Source organism: Chiloscyllium plagiosum, unplaced genomic scaffold, assembly GCF_037043375.1.
Source record: "Chiloscyllium plagiosum isolate Xiang-an unplaced genomic scaffold, Cpla_swu_hap1 HiC_scaffold_15, whole genome shotgun sequence".
NCBI classification, from domain to species: Eukaryota; Metazoa; Chordata; class Chondrichthyes; order Orectolobiformes; family Hemiscylliidae; genus Chiloscyllium; species Chiloscyllium plagiosum.
This window is the reverse complement of record NW_028270153.1, coordinates 11,147,456-11,168,457: the sequence shown is the minus strand read 5'-3', so window position 1 is coordinate 11,168,457 and position 21,002 is coordinate 11,147,456. Positions and strand designations below refer to the sequence as shown.

Here is a 21,002-nt window from a genome sequence, read left to right as displayed (position 1 = left end):
AGCTGAAATTCATTGGCAGGAGTTATTTTGAAACTGTAAAGCCGATTCTGAAACAAAATAGATAGATTTTCTGTACCACATTATTGGTCAAGGGAATTCCTCTGAGAATTGTGGTTCTGTCAATGGAGTCCATTTATTGCCGATTTGGGAAAACTAACAAACATTTTTTTGTTGTGCACTAAAATTTAAATATCGGCTTTTCAGAGCAGAATTAACCTTGTAAGCTCCACTCCATACCTGTATATATTTTGGAAGGTTATCGTGTTGTCAGGAGAACAAAAACCAAGGACCCAAGCAACAATTTAGCACTCATACATTAGCTTGCTATCTCTCCATGGATGAGTTGAAAAATGTGGTGCTGGAAAAACACAGCAGGCCAGGCAGTATTGGAGGAGCAGGAGAATCGACGTTTCGGGCATGAGGAAGGGCTGTCTGACCCGCATCCAGCATTTATTGTTTTCAATTCGGCACTAGTGCTGAAGACTTATGCTCTAGAACTAACCCTGCCCGTAGACAAGCTATTCCAGTACAGCTACAACACTGGCTATGGGTTTGGTCAGTTCATTTAGCGGAACATGTGACACAGTGATGTGGGTTCATTTCCTGCACCAGCTGAGGTTACCATGAAACACTCTCCTTAACCTCTCCCCTCACAGTGGCACGGTGACCCTCAGGTTAAACCACCACCAGTTGTCTCTCTCCAGTGAGAGAGCAGCCCTGTGGTCTGGTAAGACTATGGCGACTTTACCTTTACAATGATGGCATCTATTCGACAATGGGAAAACATTTACAGGTATGTTCTGTTCACAAAAAAGCAAGCTGAAACTAATCTGGCCAATTACCACTCTATCAGTCTACTCTCGATAATCAGTGATGGAAGATCTTGCAAACAGTGGGATGAAATAGTACTTAGATAGTAATAATCTGCTCACAAACAAAAAACAGAAATTGCTGGAGAAACCTAACAGGTCTGTGGGTTGAAATGTCTACTAATTTTCTACAGATGCTGCCCGACCTGCTGAGCTTTTCCAGCCGTTTTTATTTGCATCTGCAGTTCTTTAATAATTCTTTAATAATTCTTTAAAAGTTTGCCCAGTTTGGGTTCTGCAAGGATTATTTGACCTCAGCTCACCTCACAGCCTTAACCGAAACATGTGCACAAGAGCTCACATGAATTGAAAGTGACTCCCAATTAATGTCAAGGCAGCATTTAACTGAATGTGGCTTTGGGGGTGCTTGCAAAGTGAAAGTGAATGGAAAAAGTGGGGAAATCATTGTTTGTTGGACTCATACCTGGCACAAGGGAAGATGTTTGTGATTGTTGGAGGTCAATCATCTCAGTCCCAGGACATCACTGCAAGGGTTCCAAGATCCTGTGAATTAACTTTTAAAGAATTTCAGGATTATTATTCTGCTTTCATAAAAATATTTGAAGTATTATTATTCCTTGCTCAATCTTGGTGTTAACAAACTAAAAATTATTTCATAGTTGCGTGATACTTTTTTCAGCATGATGGAATCAAATTAATACTTTTGAAAAATGAAATAAGCTCAGAAACACACACAGGATGGGAAAACATCAAATGCTATGTGTGAGAGCAGCACAGTAAATAAGACAGGAAGAATGTTCTAGCTGTTTTTGAATACAGTAGGGTGTTCCCTCAGTGTGTTTATAAAATTACAAGCAGATAGTGGAGAGAGGACTGATGCCATTGCCAGGGGTCCTGGGAAAACAGACCAATCTGGAGCACTGGTCCAGAAGTCTCAACCCAATAACATCTCCCCCTCGCCCTACATAGATCTTCCATCACTTACAGTAGACAGCCATCTTCCCCATCCCCTCCACCTGCAACCACTACCTCCAACTTGGAAAATCACTCTTAGGTGGAATCCTTTCTCTGGGAATGGTGAATATTTGAAGTAAAAGAGAGACATCTCAGTCTTTGAGATGATTTTCTCCAGCTGAGGTGAAAGTTAGTCTTACAGATGCTGACTGGCCTGTGTTCTTTTCTGTTTTTAGTTGGGAATGAGTGTTCAAGCCACCAGAAGTTGACTGGGAATTAACATATTCCTGGTGAAGGGCTTTTGCTTGAAACGTTCCTGCTCCTTGGATGCTTCCCAACCAGCTGTGCTTTTCCAGCACCACTCTAATCTAGACTCTGATTTCCAGCATCTGCAGTCCTCACTTTTGCCTGGTAATTAACATAAGAGACTTACAACGCAGACGACAAGCACTCTCCCACCATGGTCTGCAATGATGTTCCATGTTATCATTGCTGGGTTAGGACCAGTGAATGATCATAAGAAGCTGTTATTTTGTTTGAAGAACCCATCTGTTCATTAGTGGGAAAGAGATAGGCTGTCTCACACTTGATTAGATTACATGGGATTCTCGGCCCTTGCAATATAGTTGACCTTTAATATTCTGAGGACAATGAGGGATGGGCTTTATTTGCTGCTACTTTATTTGAAGTTATCCACATTCCAAGAATGAATTTCTATTTTTATTCATTCATTAAATTTGGGCATTATTAGCTGGGCTAGCACTTAGTGTTCATTGTGAGTTATGCTTGAGAACATGATGGTGAGCTTTTCTCTTGAAGTGCTGCAGTCCAGTTGGTGTAGGTAGACCCAAAATACCGGCAGGGAGGGAGTTTCAGGATTTTGAACCGGTGACCGCCAGAAGGGGAGTGGCTTGGAAGGGAGCTTGCAGATAGGCTGTTCCCATGTCTGCTGCCCTTGTCCTCTGGTTGGTAGTGTTTATGAGCTTGGAAGGTACTGTCAAAGGAGTTATCTGTTGTGCATTGTGTAGTTGGCATACATTGCTGCTACTGAGTGTTAGTGGCAGAGGAAGTGGATGTTTGCCGATGTGCCAATTAGGTGGGCTGCCTTGTCCTGGATGGTGTCAAGCTTCTTGCCTACTGGTAGAGCTGCACTCATCCAGGCAAACAGGGAGTATCCATTATACTCCTGACTTGTATTTTGTGTGGTGCAATTATTGGCCTTTGGTGTTTAAGACAGATCTTCCCACTGCCTTGCTCGAAATGGGATATTATGAATCTGAAAGGGCTGGCTGAACAATGTGATGTCTGAACTGTCACCATGATTTGGGATCCTACTATGTAGATCAGGAAACTCAAAAGTTGAGTTTTCCATTTGAACTTGCTAGTCTCTGACTTTCCATTTGCTGTCTTTAATCGTCATGAAAATATGCGTTGGCAAGTGGAGAAGCAAAAGTCAATCACTACCATGAAATATGAATTGATAGTTTATAAAATGCCTGAAGGTATATATCCTTATCCATTTAAATTACTTTTTAAGGCAGCTAAACAGATTAAGTCTGAATTAATTCACTTGAGGTATTGAGCTGTCCCTGACATTTATTAAATTTACAAAGCACTTTGAAACAACATCTAATGTACATCTAATATGGAATTCAAAAGAAGGCTTTTTTTTTATAAAGCCTCACATGTACTTAGATCATCATAATATATCAATAAAAATGTGATAAAAAGCTTTTTGGTTATCATATGTGAATCACAGAATAAATGAAGAATTGTTGCTAACTGATAAAGCAGGAACATTAGAACATAGATTGTAGAACACTACAGCACAGTACAGGCCGTTCGGCCCTCAATGTCGTGCCGACCTGTGGAACCAATCTGAAGCTCATGTATCCTACACTATTCCATTTTCATCCAATGACCATTTAAATGCCCTTAAAGTTGGCGAGATATTAATTTAATAAATATTGTTTTATTGATATTTCTGTCTGTGAGTGAGAATGCCAGGAAGTGTTAGTCTGAATATTAAACTACCTTAAAGCACAAAAAGAGACCATTCAGCCCACTGCATTTGTGCTAGCTCTTTGAAAGAGCTATCTGATTAATTTTACTTCCCCTGCTCTTTCCCCATGATCATGCATTTTTTTCCTGTTTAAGCTTTTATCTAATTCTCTATTCAAATTTACTATTGAATCTTCCGTTAAGAATAATAACTCTCTTTATAGAACATCCTTTATTGCAGACTGGTCTTATGGGACTTGAAAAATAGCTCTTCATTTCAGCTCTGGGTCTGTATTGTCAATTTGTCCGTGCCTTTTAATCTCTGACTAGCTGGTAGAAACAGGATATATATTCCACCATTTATAATGTTCCACAGTTTCTTGGGTCAGCTGGAATTAAGTAGCATCAACTTGAATTAGTTTTTTAAAAAAATTGTTCATGTAGTTGTTGCATAATTTATTGGTCCATCCCTAATTGCCTTAAGAGAGATTAAGAATCGATCACATTTCTCTGGATCTGGAGTTGCAGGTAGTCCAGATCCATGTATGAATGGTAGATTTCCTTCCCTAAAGGGCATTAGTGAACCAGTGGGGTTTTTATGAACATGATCACCATTAGACCTCACTTTTCCTTCTATATTTTTATTGAATTCAATTCGATTCAAATATCACTATTTGCCATTTGAATCTATGTCCCAAGAACATTAAGTTGGGTTCTGGGTTGTTACACTGCCACGTTTAATTTAGGAGAAGATGATTTGCAGAGATGTAGAAGGATAAAATGGGGAAATATCATGGTATGGCCTGAAGTTCAACTCAGTGTTCAATAAGGCTTTGTGTTTGGGACTCAAACGACTGCTTTACCCTTCCCTGAGCTCACGTGGGGAAAAAGCCATCTCTGATGACAAGGCAATATGTGCAGCTTTGGCAGTATCACACACATTTAACAAATAAATAAGAGTTACAAAAATGACCAGGGATCTGAAGATAATGACGAGATGTTGTGGGCTATTTCTTTGTGTGGGTGAAGGGGTGTCATTCATCAGAACCTAGAAAAATCTGGGGTGCATGAAGTATTCTTATTAGGTTAGATTAGATTGCTTACAGTGTGGAAACAGGCCCTTCGGCCCAACAAATCCACACCGATCTGTCAAAGTGCAACCCACCCCCCTACATTTACCCCTTCACCTAACACTACAGGCAATTTAGCATGGCCAATTTTGGATTGTGGGAGGAAACGGAGCACCCGGAGGAAACCCATGCAGACACGGGGAGAATGTGCAAACTCCACACAGAGTCGCCTGAGGCGGGAATTGAATCTGGGTCTCTGGTGCTGTGAGGCAGCAGTGCTAATTGCACTGTGCCTCCGTGCCACCCATAAATTCTTAGGGAACTTTGATAAAACATGTAGAATATGAGCAAAGTTGAAATGAAATAGCACAAGATGTTGAGAGCAAGTTTGCAATTTCTTTAAGAACCTGTGGACTGTAGGAAGGATAATGAGATTGATTGGATAGCTGATTAATCACTGTGGCCTACATCATTATGTGTGATTCTATATTGCTAATTAAGGAACTTTGTAGTTTTGGGTTATGTTGATTACTTTAGGAGACAGATTGTGAGACCTTACACAGTGGGGAATGGAGGTGGGAGAAGGTTAGGTTTGTACACTGCAGCTTGGAGATAAAAAGGAGCAAGGAACTTCAGTGGCAAACAATAATGGCTTTATAGAACATCTCTTATTGCAGACTGGTCTTATGGGACTTGAAAAAAATGATTCAAAAATGTCACATTGAACCAAAGAAGGAAATCTTACAGGAGAGTGACAAGGTTTAATGCAGAATCCTAAAGGAGCAGAGAGAGAGAGAGGGGCTCAGTGCACAGGGTTGAGCTGAAATGTGCAGGTGTCAATGGAGCGATGTAAAGAACTGGGGGATGCTTGAGAAGCCAGTGTTGAATGAACACAGTGTTCTCGAAGAGTTGTAAGCCCATCGTAGTATCAACAAAATAGAGACAAGAAACATTGGCGCAGACAGTGAGTTGTACGTTCCCACATGTACTGTCAACATTAGCTGCCGTACTTGAGACTGTCTTATGATCAGTGCTTCAGAGCCCAACACTGAAGTCTGGAGTCACCCCCTCTGATTGAGATCATATAACAAACTAAATCATCTGAAACCCTAAATACAGCTTATTTCAGGAGTGACTCACCGTGATAACACTGCTACACTTTTGAAGCATGGGACGATGTATAAATAATTCTTAAGCAGTTTCAAATAATCTGGCGCCCACTGTACAGACATAAAACCCACATTTACTGGGTTTCTGTCTTTTGGTATTGAGGCAGTCAACATGAACCCTGTCGAAGTTATTAATTTCAGCCTATGTGTTAATATCATATTTATAAAGAGATAGTCTTTGTATTAATTTAGTGACTCACCACTGCATGCCTGTGTGTACCCCTCCCATGTGTTTTTTTTAATCCCTACATAGAGTCCGCACTGATCCTCCGAATAGCATCCCACCCAGATCCACCACCTACCTTATCCCTGTAACCCTGCACTTCCTATAGCTAACCCACCTAACCTATACATCTCTGGATACAATGGGCAATCTAGCATGGCCAGTCTACATATCCTACACATCTTTGGACTGTGGGAGGAAACCCACACAGACATGGGGAGAATGTGCAAACTTCACATACATAGTCACCCGAGGGTGGAATCAAACCTGGGTCCCTGGTGCGGTGAGGCAGCAGTGCTAACCACTGAGCCATCGTGCTGCCCCGTGCTGATGCCTTACAGATGATGGTGATTCAGTTACTGAGCTCAGCCAGCAGTGATGGCTAGTGAGGTTGGACTCAGCTCTGTTTTCATGAATGTGTTGAATAACTATCCTATGCTGATTACTGTTTCTTCATAGTCCCATTTCAACCCCGTTCTTTATCTCTATCCATTCTTTAAAGATTGTTTTTCTCAATTTATATTCCTCCAAAATATAAACTGGGAAAAATGGAAATTTGGACTCTGTATTGCAAAAAATGTTCAAGGTATATTGTTTTTTGTTCACACTGAAAGGTCTCCTAATTCTTGGAGAATTTGGATTTGAAAATTTAGTAAATCTTGCTGGCTCCAATACTGGCTTAAAAAGCTATTCTGCAACAACAGTGAATTGGTTTTCAGTTGCAGTCTATCACAGATCTGAGAAGGTAGTTGCACTCAGACTAACAAAAACCAGAAGACCAACACCGGTCCCTTTCTCTCTCCCTCTGTGTATGGAAGAAAACTGGCACTCAAAGTCTCTGAAAAGCAAGATATCTAATTCAAGCAAAGACCTAGGTCTAACTGACCGGCTACTGACTTGAGAAAATTCTATGGTTGACAACGAAGTGATATGATCATCAAAAAGAACTGTGAGGAAGTCACTTCATTCCACATTTATGATTTGGTCTCTTGATTCACAGAATTTGTTCCTTCTTGCTTATGTTTTCTCTTCTAGATACATTTCCAGAACTGTTGCCTTATCTGTCTGTTTGTGAATGAATACATCTATGGTTGGGTTTAAAGAGGATATAGGTTAAATTTTCATAGTCCTACTTAATAATCCATTTTGTTACATGTTAAAGAATAACTTTGTCTTTAACCGTTATTTTTGATGGTGAAAACCTTGTTTGCAGCCAAAGTCAAGCGATTAACCATCTTCGTGACTCAAATGATCATTTATACATCTGTGACGGTTTGTTGAACAGTGGGACTTAGTTACCCAGTGAACTCCTCCCATCAGGGTCACGGAAATTCCCAATCACAACTTATTGCCTCTCCTCAGCTCTATCCTAACCCAATCATTATTCTATTCTGAATTGAATTAAATTGAATTTATTGTCACATGTACCGTGGCACAGTGAAAGGCTTTGTCTTGCGAGCAATACAGGCAGATCACAGAGTTAAGTAGCATAGATAGTAAATAATAGATAAACAGCAGCAAAAACAAAAACACAGGTACAGGTGAATGTTAAGAGTTTGTGAGTCTATTCAGTATTCCAACAACAGTAGGGTAGAAACTTTTACAAAACCGGCTAGTGCATGTGTTCGGGCTTCTGTACCTTTTCCCTGATGGTAGAGGTTGTAGAAAAACATTGCCAGGGTGGGATGGATCTTTGAGAATGCTGACAGCCTTTCCTTGACAGAGGGCCTGGTAGATGGATTCTACAGATGGGAGGTTGACTTTTGTAATTGTCCAAGCCAAGTTCACCACTCACTGTAACCATCTCTGATCTTGAATGGTACAGTTGCCATACCAGGTAGTGATATATCCAGACAGAATGCTCTCGATGGCGCACCTATAAAAGTTGGCAAGGGTATTCGCTGTCATGCCAAATTTCCTCAGCTGCCTGAGGAAGAAGAGACGTTATTGGGCCTTTGTAACCAGTGCATTCACACGAAGAGTCCAAGAAAGCTTGTTGTGGATGACCACTCCCATCAACATACTCCACTCGTTCCACCTCTGTGCTGTTAATGTGCAGGGAGGCATGAGTAACATACTGCCGAAAATCAAAAATTAGTTCTTTGGTTTTTCTGGCATTGAGAGCTAGGTTGTTCTCAGTGCACCATTTTTCCATGTCTTCCACCTCCCGTGTAGTCTGTTTCGTCGCCATCTGAGATTTGACCGACTATGGTGGTGTCATCAGCGAACCTGTAAATGGCATTAGTCTGGTATTTGGTGATGCAGTCATGGGTATACAGTGAGTACAGTAAGGGGCTGAGTACTTACCCCTGGGGGGGTCCAGTGTTGAGTGTTAGTGAGGATGAAATATTGTCCCCAATCTTCCCTGATTGTGGCCTGTGGGTCAGCAAACTGAGGATCCAGTTGCAGAGAGTGGGGCTTAGTCCAAGATCACTAAGTTTAGTAATCAGTCTCGAGGGGATAATAGTGTTAAAGGCTGAACGTAGTCAGTGAGTAGGATTCTTACGTACTGCTCTTGGTGTCAAGGTATTCTAGGGAGGAGTGAAGGGCAAGTGATATTCCTGCTGGAATTCTCAATTCCATGGCTGCCCAGTCTCAATCCCAATGTCTACTGATGGTATTTTCATCAGTTGGGCACACTATCGCCCTCGAAGGGCTTGGGTTCAGATTGCACTTCAGTGACTTAGGTATAAAAATCAAGGCTGACACTCCACTCTGGAACCAAGTCAGTAATGAGCAGATCCTCCAAATCAGGCATTAAAAGGAGTCTCTGACTGCCCTTTTAGCTGAACATTGCAGAACTCATGGAATTATTTTCAGAGACTAATTTACAATTTAGCAGAATGAAAGATGACTTTATTGAAACATCCAGGATTCTTACAGAACGTAACCAGGGTAGATTGTGGGAGAGCCTAGAACCAGTGGGCATCATCTCAGAGGAGGCGATTGCAGATTTAAGATAGAGTTGAGGAGGAATTTATTCTCTGAAGGCAGCAAATCTATGGAATTCTTTATCAACCAGGGCTATCAAGGCTGCGTCATTAAGTAGATTCAAGGCCGAGATGGACAGATTTTTAATCAGTGAGTGAATCAAGAATTATGAGGAAAAACCGGGAATGCGGAGTTGAGGATTATCAGGTCAGCCGCGATCTCATTGAATGGCCGAGCAGACACAATGGGCTGAATGGCCCACTTCTGCTCCTGTATCTTATGATCTTATGAGTAGGCAAATTCTCCCAGGACTCCCTCGATCAACAGCTTAAAAAGACCCACCACTAACACTGAAAGAGCTGTGCATGCTATAAATCAGAAACAAAGCAGAACCTGCTGGAAATGCTCAGCAGGTCTGACAGCATCAGTGAAGAGAAATCAGAGTTAATGTTTCATGTCGGTGACCCTTTGTCTTTTCTGGGGAAGGGTCACTGGATATGAAACATTAACTCTGATTTCTCTTCACTGATGCTACCAGAAGTTTCTTTTCTCACAACTTCTGTCTTTGTTTCTATTGCTGACATGTTGCTGTGCACAAATTGCCTGTTTATTTCCTACATTACAATAATGGCTACAATTCAAATGTATGTCATTGACTGTAAAATACATTGGGATGAAGATGAGATGAAAATGCAGTCTTTTTTTCAAAGTTTACGAGGACTCAGTTGCATGTCTGTCAGCATGGCAATAAACACAGCTTTCCCCAATGTTGTCCACAACCAATGAATAAATAAGAGAATAGTACATCACTGACCATTCTCACTGCTGGCCTAAAATCTTTCCTTGTTCCTAACCATCCTCAATTCTCACTCCCTGTCACAATCTCCTGTAAGTTAAAGAGCTATATGTGAGTCAGTATCAGACTCCAGGGTAAAGTTAAATCCTAGCCCATTGTTGAAGAGACCATTAACATTCACTGACAAGGCTTAATGCATGAAGATTAGCTGCTTGGATCATTCAAGAATGATGGTGAGTCACAAACAGTCTTGGAACTCACTGTGTATGAAATAAATGGCATACTGTAAATTAAGTAAAACAAACAGTTTTCCAAATCCAGTGATCATGAAAGTCCTAACTGCCTGTTTGAAAGGCCTCCATTTTAATTCTCTATGGACAGACCTCACAATCACAGTGTGTTGTTATATACAGTGAGTTGTTATAATCTGGTCTATATTGCTGGAAGCAGTTTGAATTATAACTTCTAAATGGAAGTTGGATAAATACTTGAAAAAGAAAAATGCATTGGCATGGATATTGGGAAAGAGTAAGCAAGTGAAACTAATTGCAGAGTTCTTTGGATGAGCTGGCACTGTCATGACACTGACATTTTTTACAAACCCACCGACTCCCACAGCTACCTGGATTACACCTCTTCCCACCCTACCTCTTGCAGCCTCTGCCGTATCTGCTCCCAGGAGGACCAGTTCCACCACAGAACACACCAGATGGCCTCCTTCTTTAGAGACTGCAATTTCCCTTCCCACGTGGTTAAAGATGCCCTCCAACGCATCTCATCCACATCCCGCACCTCTGCCCTCAGACCCCAACCCTCCAACTGTAACAAGGACAGAACGCCCCTGGTGCTCACCTTCCACCCTACCAATCTTTGCATAAACCAAATCATCCGCCGACATTTCCACCACCTCCAAAAAGACCCCACCACCAGGGATATATGTCCCTCCCCACCCCTTTCCGCCTTCTGCAAAGACCGTTCCCTCCGTTCCCACCTGGTCAGGTCCACGCCCCCCTACAACCCACCTTCCCATCCTGGCACTTTCCCCTGCCACCGCAGGATCTGTAAAACATGCGCCCACACCTCCTCCCTCACCTCTATCCAAGGCTCTGAAGGAGCCTTCCACATCCATCAAAGTTTTACTTGCACATCCACTAATATCATTTATTGTATCCGTTGCTCCCGATGCGGTCTCCTCTACATTGGGGAGACTGGGCGCCTCCTAGCAGAGCACTTTAGGGAACATCTCCGGGACACCCGCACTAATCAACCACACCGCCCTGTGGCCCAACATTTCAACTCCTCCTCCCACTCTGCCGAGGACATGGAGGTCCTGGGCCTCCTTCACCGCCGTTCCCTCACCACCAGACGCCTGGAGGAAGAACGCCTCAACTTCCGCCTCGGAACGCTTCAACCCCAGGGCATCAATGTGGATTTCAACAGTTTCCTCATTTCCCCTTCCCCCACTTCACCCTAGTTCCAAACTTCCAGCTCAGCACTGTCCCCATGACTTGTCCGGACTTGTCCTACCTGCCTATCTCCTTTTCCATCTATCCACTCCACCCTCTCCTCCCTGACCTATCACCTTCATCCCCTCCCCCACTCACCCATTATACTCTATGCTACTTTCTCCCCACCTCGACCCTCCTCTAGCTTATCTCTTCACGCTTCAGGCTCACTGCCTTTATGCCTGATGAAGGGCTTTTGCCCGAAACGTTGATTTCGCTGCTCCTTGGATGCTGCCTGAACTGCTGTGCTCTTCCAGCACCACTAATCCAGAATCTGGTTTCCAGCATCTGCAGTCATTGTTTTTATCACTGTCATGATGGGTTGAATGGCCTCCTCGTGTATTGTAACATTCTATGAAATGATGTGGTGGTTTTGAACTGGGGTGGACAAAGTCGGAAATCACACGACACGAGGTTATAGTCCAACAGATTTATTTGAAATCACAAGCTTTCAGAAAGCAGCCCCTTCATCAGGTGAAGTGAGACTGCACTTTATGAAGTGGCAGCACTCTGAAAGCTTGTGATTTCAAATACACCTGTTGGCATATAACCTGGTGTCATATGGCTTTTGATGATATGGTTATAGTTTAATAAAGTAATCAGTTTGGAATGGTTCAAGCTCACACTTGGGAGGAGCTGACAATATGGCCCTGTCCATTGATAGTATGCTTGTTGGATTAGTGTCAGGAATGACGTCAGACTCAAATTATCAAATGGGTTGCGGTTCCAGAACTTGGTCTTGCTTTCATCAAACTGACAGCCTGTGACACTCAACTGACAGAAGGAGCTGGACCCTTGGTACTTGAATGCTTTCTTATTCAGATAGATTTCTTTTACAAGAGCTCAGATGCATTACTTACTTTTTATTTCACAACAATGCAAATAGCCCCAAGAGCAATGAATGATTCTGTGTCATGGATAATCATCCTAATCCCTGGGTTATATCCGAATGAACTGCATATGATAGTTTAACCCTAGCTTTACATTACGAGATTACTCTCACAACTTAAAATGTGGAGATGCAGATGTAGGACTGGGATGGACAAAGTCAAAAGTCTCACGAACCAGGTTATAGTTCAACGGGTTTATTTGAAATCACTAGCTTTCAGAGCGCTGCTCCTTCATCTGGTGAAGTATTGGACTTTAACCTGGTGTCCTGTGACTTCTGACAAAACTTAAAAGAAATGAGTATGCAGGAAAAAAAAGATCAGGGCTGACTTCTCTGACCTCAAAGAATAACTATCTTCTAACTGCAAGTGTCAAGAAATGTGGGCTGTGGGCAGTTACAATGAGACTCTGTTCCTTTTACACTGAGATTTTACGGTGCTGGAGAGCACTTGGAGCCTGCATCTAAGTTAAAGATGACTACATTGGAACTGGTGCCAATGACTGCCTCCTGGCCCATTCTGCTCTGTGTCTGTACTTGATTTAACCCCGCTGTTTGATCCTTTTGGGACTTTGCTGTACATTTGCACTGTGCAGTTGTTCACTTCCCCCACTTGGAGTAAGCAAGAGAAAACATTGGAAACAACCTTTAGAGAACGGGGGTGTTATCTTAACCCACAATGAGTGAAAAGCTCTTCAAATGCTATGGAACTGCCGGACCATTAGACCTCCTTATTCCTTTCCTCCTTGGTATCTGACCTTCATTCAGCTAGCAACCCCCTGCTTTCTGCAACATTCCCAGGAATGGGGCTTCAGCAAAACAATGATTGGATAATACTGCCATTCACAAATTATGAACGCAGAGATCTGTGACATCAAACATCATCTTTAAGCCATCATTCCATTCCCCTGTAGGTCTGGCTCTGACCAGCTCAGTATGACTCGTGACACTTTCCGCCAATACCTGCAACAACGCCCTGACCAAACAGTGCTGATTCTACACGCGAAGGTTGCTCAGAAATCATATGGAAACGAAAAGAGGTAAGAAACCAAAGCCAATCATTTATGTATTACTTTAACTTTATACAGAAGTATTTATGGTCTACATCACAGCTCGCAGAGATACTCATTTTCTGTGCCTTTAATTCCATAGACATAGCCATCACTGCAATGGCTTACAGAGTGATTTGTAAATTCCTAATGGGATGAAAAGATTTTCTTGTGGGGAAAGGTTGAGCAGATTGGAGTTTAGCAGAATGAGAAGTGAGCTTTGTGAAACACGTAGGATTTTGCTGAGGAGAGGGGCAGGGCTTGACAGGGCTGATGCTGAGAGGATGTGCCCCATCAGAGGGGAATATAGAACAAGGGACCACAGTTTAAAGATAAGTGATCTCCCATTAAGATAGATGAGGAAGAAGTTTTTTCTCTTGTGGAGGGTTGTGAGTGTTTAAAATTCTCTTTTCATAGAGAGCAGTGGCAGCTGACTCATTGCCTCCTCTTGAGTGAATTCAATGGCAGTGGTAATACCACTGGACTAGAACCCCAGGCTAATGTTCGAGGACGCAGGTCCAAATCCCCCCATGGCAGATGGTGAAATTGAATTTAACAGAAGTCTGGAATAAAAAACTAACCTTACAGTGATATGTTGATTGTAAAATCATATCGGGTTCACTAAAGTCCTTTTGGGAAAGAATACCCCACCCTTACCTAGTCTGAATCACATGTGACTCTAGACCCACTGGAATGTGCTTCAATCTTCACTATCCTCTGCGCAATTAGGGATGGGCAGTAATTACTGGTCCAGCTCCCATGAATGAATATTAATTTAGAAACAATGTTATTTGACAAAGGAGTCGAGTGTATTTTGGGCACAAAGGAATGGATGGTGCAATAGTGCTTTGCACCAACCATGATCTGGTTGAATGGTAGAGCAGGCTGAAGGAGTAAAATGGTTTAATCCTGTTCCTATTTGGTGTGATGGAGGTTTCCCGTAATCAAGTATTAAAGAGAGACGTTCTTAGGGCTAGTGTTAACTGGAACCAGAGCCTTCCTGTGGGAACTAGTGCGTGTGGAAGAAAAGTTCATTCAACTGATACCAGTAATCAACATCAATCTATTCATGTGACTAACAAAAGGTTTTTCTTTGAAATTCCATTCAGGTTTTTCTGTCCACCACCATCTGTCTATCTAACTGGTCCAGGATGGAGACTCAAACATGAGCAACTGAAATGTAAGGCAGTCTTAACATTAACCAGATATTTACTTAGCAATGACTGTGTTTGTATAGGATCTGTTTTTCAATATCTGCATGCAATGGCTAGACTGACAGGCGTGGAGGTATAGTAGCAAAGTGGTTATTTTACTGGACACTAATCCAGAGACCTGGATGAATGAACCAGAGGCTTAATCCAAACAAGGTAGCAAGGCATAGTTTTAATGGCTATCCCTAATTGCCCAAAGGGTGGATAAGAGTCAATTGCATTACTGAGAGTCTGGAGTCACAGATTTCCGACAGGATGTCAGTCAACCAGATGGGATTTAATGACAACCAATAATGGATGTGGAGGCCAACAGGAGTGCTCATGGGTTGGGAGGGTCAGAGCCAGGGTCAACCTGCCTAATCAGTAAGCTAATTTATTTTGATTCCAGATTTTCATTGAATTCCATTTGCTAGGATGGGATTTGAACCCATGTCCCCAGAACATTATCTTGGGGCCTGGACTACTCATCCAGTGAAATTATGACAATGCCACCACTTGATATTTTCTCCTGTTGATGAATACACTGATCTTTCACTTTCAGATTGACAAAGGTTCCTTCGTTGTTTGGTTGCAAGAGTCAGATAGCTGTTGAGTTGGGACTAGCCTTAATCAAGTTGCTGAAGAGCATGGGCTCACTGTGTAATGGTGTCCATAATGTGGCGCAACATTGGGTATTTCACAACTGGATGCAAAGTGTGCCAAAATAGAACTGTCCATTTGTGGTAGAAAGTGAGGACTGCAGATGCTGGAGATCAGAGTTCAAAGGTGTGGCGCTGGAAAAGCACAGCCGGTCAGGCAGCATCCGAGGAGCAGAAGAGTTGACATTTCGGGCATTAACTCTTCATCAGGAATGGGTTTATGCCCAAAATGTCGATTCTCCTGCTCCTCGGATGCTGCCTGACCTGCTGTGCTTTTCCAGTGCCACACTTTTCAACACCATTCACTTGTACCCTATTGTCAAGTCAGACTGCCGGGTTTGTCTCCCTGCGGTTGTTAACTTGATCTTGGATTGTTTGATAGGAACACCTGTAATGAGATATTTATAGAATTCACAGCCCTGTGACAGGCCATTCAGCCTAATAAGTCTGTGCTGATGTTTATCCTTCATGTGAATCTCATTGAATCCACCTCAGTTGACCCTACCAACATGACCTTGTATTCTATTGCCCCTTGAGTGTGAACCTACCTTACCTTGGAGATATTCCCCTGATTTGCATCTAGGCCATTGTCTGGGTAAAGAAGGTTTTCCTGAATCCCTGTCAATATTGGTGAACCACAAAAACAACGTACCAAGTAGAAACACCCTCTCATCAAAAGATTAAAAGCATGTCAGGCCGCTTTCCCTCTGAAACATTACATTTCCGTATAGGGTAAAGAGCACATTGCCATAATCCCCATAGGGCTGCTCTTTCATTAGAAAGAGAGATGACTGATGGAGAGTTTAATCCGAGGGTCATCATGCCTCGGGTGAAGGGAAAGATTGAGAAGGTACAACCGTCACAGTAACCTCATCTGGAGCAGGAATTGAACCCATGCTGTCAGTGTCTCTCTGCATCGGCAACCAGCCAACTGAGCTAGCCAACCACCTTTGACATAGAAGCCGGTGTTGGTTTAAACTTTTGTAGACAGCTATCCTGAAAAGATCACTAGCTAAACAGCTGGCACAGAGTTTGAGCTTTCTGATGGTGCAGTAGTACAAGTTATCTTGATCCGGTTTCGACAAACCCGCTGTCTGACCGCATCATTGCAGTTCAACCTGGAAACATGGGAATCAGCACTGGCCAAACATATCGGTTATTCCAGCAAAACTGTGATCCAATCCGAATATTCCTCTGCATTGTGATCACTTTCCCGTTTATTGCCAATGTACAAATTCTCAACCTGAGCATGAAATGCTCCTGAGTTATCAATTTGTCGCAAATCCACGTCCACAAGATGATATCAACTGTCTGCCAAGCTCAACCTACAGGCAATGGGATGATTTAGAATGCTAATGGATATTGTTAGCTTTATAGATATAGAGTCATCAGCACAGAAGAGGCCCTTCAGCCCATAGAGTCTGCTCTGACCCATTTACATTAGTCCTAATTTCCAGTGCTGGGCCCAAAGCCTTTAATGTTATGACCTTTTAAAGATTGTGATGTTATCTGCTTCACCTTCCACCCCGGCAGTACATTCCAGACCTTCACGACCCTCTCGGTGGAAAACATTTCCTGAAATCCTCTAAAGCTCCTGCCCTTCACCTTAAACTGGTTGATTTGAACTTTTTCTCTGTATGAATTGCTAGGTAGACTCGATGCCAAGGTTTTAAGCTAAGAATGAGAGAAATCCTGATTTGAAATCACCCTGGCTAAAGCATAACAGTTGTTAGCTAACAGCAAGGTATCTAATCCTGTAATTAGAACTGGCCTTGTCGGGATCTGTAGCCAGAAGTAAATGAGAGATAGCAGGAGGGGTAAGATTTTGGAACACCAAACGGAAGTGTACTCCCTTCGTTGATGAGAGATTTAAATCCTTTACTTTTGCTCATACTTACACTTCCTGGCCAGTAACTTATCAGAGACAGAATTAAATCAAACATCAAACTAATAAGTTACAAAAAAAACCCCAAAGAATTAATATCGTGCTTTGTAATTTCAAGATCATATGTCCCAAAGAGACACAGTGTTTGTTTGTATGCTAGGGGTGTTACATGAGTGATGGTGCACTTAATCTTTCGATTGCTGCACGCGGAGGTTTGTGTAGTTTCTGATGTGTGCCTTGGGGTCCTTAAGGTCTATGCAGACAATTGGACACCTCACTGTAAGGGTATTGCTGTTGGGGAATTATAATTTTTGTAAAAATTATTAGAATGAATTTTATTTTTGAAATGGAAAAGAATTCATTATTTCAGTCACAATTAAAACTTGATATTGCTGTATAGCGTGAGTTAGGTGCAAGTGACATGTCCTTCTATATTCCTCTCGCGGCACGCTTAAAACCAAAGCTCACTTGATGTTGACATTTTAATTTCTCAAGCCAGCACTCTCAGAGTGAAAACTACAGTTCATGCGAACTTGTTTAATTTATTTATTTGCTATGGATTCATGCTGAGCTGGCGAAGAAAGACGGAGAATCTACAAATTCAGTGAATCCAGAACATCATCTTAAAAGGTGAGGGTGGAAGGCTGATTGGTAGCTGAAAATTATCTGGGATCTGACTAACAGTCTGGGCGGTGTGATAGTAATGTGTTACACTTCACTTAGGGAGTCCAAGTGTACGTGGCAACATGCTGTGTGTTCTATTCTGGAATAATAGATAGCAACTGCACTTCAGAAATTCACCAAGACTCCTAAAAGAGCACCTTCCAAACCCATGACCACTTCCGTCTAGAAAGATGAGGGCATGGGAACACCACTGTCAGCAAGTTCACCTTCAGGCCACTCTCCATCCTGACTTTGAAATATATCTCCATTCCCCCATTGTTGTCAATGGATTTCCCTTCCTAAGGGCATTGTGGGTGAACCTTCAATACATAGACTGCAGCAGTTCAAGAAGGCAACTCACCACTATCTTGTCAAGGGCAACAAATCAAGGGCAATAAGTGCAGGCCAGTAAGGCCCACCATACCACAAACAAATAAATCAAAATACTGACTATAAAGCCTTCAATTTATTTTCTTCCTATGGTTAACCAGGAATTTTACCCATTCTTACCACTTGCTACTGGCATGTTTTGGAAGGATTTGCAACTTGATACTTGACATGTTTGGCCACATTGCACATGTGCCTTCCTTAGCCACCCAGTCCTGGAGTGGGACTCAAACCCAGAACCCCTAGCTCAGAGGTGGGTACACTACTTGCTGCACAATCAGACTCCCTTCAATAGTATAGGTCCCTCTTTAAATAAAAGTTCAAAAGGCTCCTCCCTGTTCCAGCCACTGTCCATTGAAATGTCCATTCAAACATCTTTCAGGGGTGAAATGAGGAAACATTTTTTCATCAAAAGGCTAGTGGAAGTTTGGAACAGTCTCTGAATGTTACCATGAAAAAAGCTGTAGATATTAATGATGTTTTCAATAAGTTTAGAGAGATTTTTGATGGCTCATGATTATCAAGAGATGTGGATGCAAGGCAGGGAACTGGAGTTGAGAGTTGAGAGACAGACCAACCGTGGTAAACTGATGGAATGGTCTTGAGGGGCTGAATGGCCTCATCTTGTTTCTAGGACTAGAAACTGACCAGCAAATCGTGAGTTCCATTGAACTATCAGAGAAGAGATGTCTGTGGTGTCTTTTAGAGTTATCTTAAATTCTGAGAAGTGCTAAGGCCAGACTTGCACTAAATGTACAAGCTGGCAATGCATTTATGTAAATAAGAGTTAAACTCAAAGCTTTAAGAGGGTGTTGATAACTGCTTTTACAGTGACGTTATTTTTAGATAGTTGTTATAGCAGTAGACATTTTTCCTACATTACATCCATGCTGGTGCAAGTGTCTGTTTTAGGAACATGGATTTAGCTCCAAACTGTTTCAGAGTGTATTCAGATGTTGATGAATGCATTGGAGGCTCTTACAAAACTTTCTGGATAAAATCAGGAAAGTTGATATCCTGCTAAGTTCCATCAAGAGTCAGGCTCTCCTTTATAATGTCAGGTTATTTTCTGCGGGAAATACTTAACGATTACTGAGTATCGTTCATGGTTTTGCTGTTTGCTTTACTCAAGGGTGGGTGTGAAGTGAGCAACGTTTATCAAAATTAACAACATTTGTCATCTTGAAAAATATGGAAGTAAACAGGTTTACAGTCCTCATGGCCCTGTGGATTCAATATTTGAATCAATGTTGTGATAAAGAGTGGCTGAAACAGACAAGAGCCTTGTGAAGAAACATTTAAAGAAGGATCGTATGCTGTTGTGGTGCAATGGGGTAGTGTCCCAGCCCCTGATCTCAAAGTTCTGGGTTCAAGTTCCACTCCAGAAGCTTGGGGAAGCTGGCTAAACATTACAAGTATCAACCTTGTAAATCCTTCCAGCAGAAGCCAGTGGAAGGTGATAGGTGTGGGAACGATTCTTGGTCAGCCAAGGGATGGAAAGCACATTAGAATGATTGCTACCTATGGCTTCAGACTACAACATGTGAGTGAGTGTTTCAGCATCGAGCTGGGCTCCCCGACTGAACTCTAACACAACATCACTGTCACCTAGACTGTTAGATCCAAATTAAACAGTTCCACCCTCAAACAGTGCTGCTCAACCTAGAATAGGGTTGCTGTAAAAACCTCTGTGCTCCAATGCTTTAAGATGTCACTTGCTCAGCAGTGCCTTCCAATGGATTCCCCATTTTCTTGCCATCATCCCTTGCCACAGCCACAGCCCACTTTTGTAACAACTGAAAGCTGCTATAGAAATGATTTTCAAACTATTCATTGGCAACTTGCAAGTTAAATTGAGGTGAGTCTTGACCCTGAAGATTGAGTACTCTTTGATCGGTGGCTATTTATCAAATCTTCTGGTTCTTTGGTCACTGTCACTAGCCTTAACCTAAAGCCCCATGTGCTCCCAAGGCTGTTGCCTTGCCATGACCTTTCTGGAATTATGGGTGAAGCAACTGGTTGACCACCTGGAATATTGCCTCAAACCAAGTTGTGTTGGGAAGATGGCAGAATGTTCTAGAAATCTCTGGGGTTAACTGCACCACTTTCAGTGTATCAATAGACAATAGGTGCAGGAGTAGGCCATTCTGCCCTTTGAGCCTGCACCACCATTCAATATGATCATGGCTGACCATCCTTAATCAGTATCCTGTTCCTGCCTTATCTCCATAACCCTTGATTCCACTATCCTTGAGAGCTCTATCCAACTCTTTTTTAAGTGAATCCAGAGACTAGGCCTCCACTGCCCTCTGGGGCAGAGCATTCCACACAGCCACCACTCTCTGGGTGAAGAAGTTTCTCCTCATCTCTGTCCTAAATGGTCATACGGGGTATTTTTAAGCTGTGTCCTCTTGTTCGGCATGTTTCCTGCCTCCAGAGTGTCCAACCCTTTAATAATCTTATATGTCTCAATCAGATCGCCTCTCAGTCTTCTAAACTCAAGGGTATACAAGCCTAGTCGCTCCAGTCTTTCAGCATAAGGTAGTCCCGCCATTCCAGGAATTGACCTCGTGAACCTACGCTGCACTCCCTCAATAGCCAGAATGTCTTTCCTCAAATTTGGAGACCAGAACTGCACACAATACTCCAGGTGTGGTCTCACCAGGGCCCTGTACAGCTGCAGAAGCACCTCTTTGCTTCTATACTCAATCCCTCTTGTTATGAAGCCAGCATGCTATTAGCCTTCTTCACTATGTGCTGTACCTGCATGCTTACCTTCATTGACTGGTGTACGAGAACACCCA

At 42.4% G+C, this 21,002-nt stretch overlaps 1 protein-coding gene and 1 long non-coding RNA gene across 3 annotated transcripts in view; one reads left to right on the top strand and one right to left on the bottom strand.

Annotated features, from left to right (window-relative positions):
- Positions 1–21,002, top strand: part of rbpjl (recombination signal binding protein for immunoglobulin kappa J region-like) — a 70,138-nt gene that overhangs the window by 28,446 nt on the left and 20,690 nt on the right. For both annotated transcript variants that reach the window (XM_087994728.1, XM_087994727.1), the window contains exons 3-4: positions 13,280–13,405; positions 14,524–14,594. In XM_087994728.1, the coding sequence (XP_087850854.1) occupies positions 13,280–13,405; positions 14,524–14,594 (197 nt within the window). The remainder of the gene's footprint in view (positions 1–13,279; positions 13,406–14,523; positions 14,595–21,002) is intronic.
- The window catches only part of LOC148147608 (uncharacterized), a 71,210-nt gene continuing 58,002 nt past the window's right edge, over positions 7,795–21,002 (bottom strand). The window contains exon 3 of the long non-coding RNA XR_015759516.1: positions 7,795–8,174. This is a non-coding gene — a long non-coding RNA (uncharacterized LOC148147608). The remainder of the gene's footprint in view (positions 8,175–21,002) is intronic.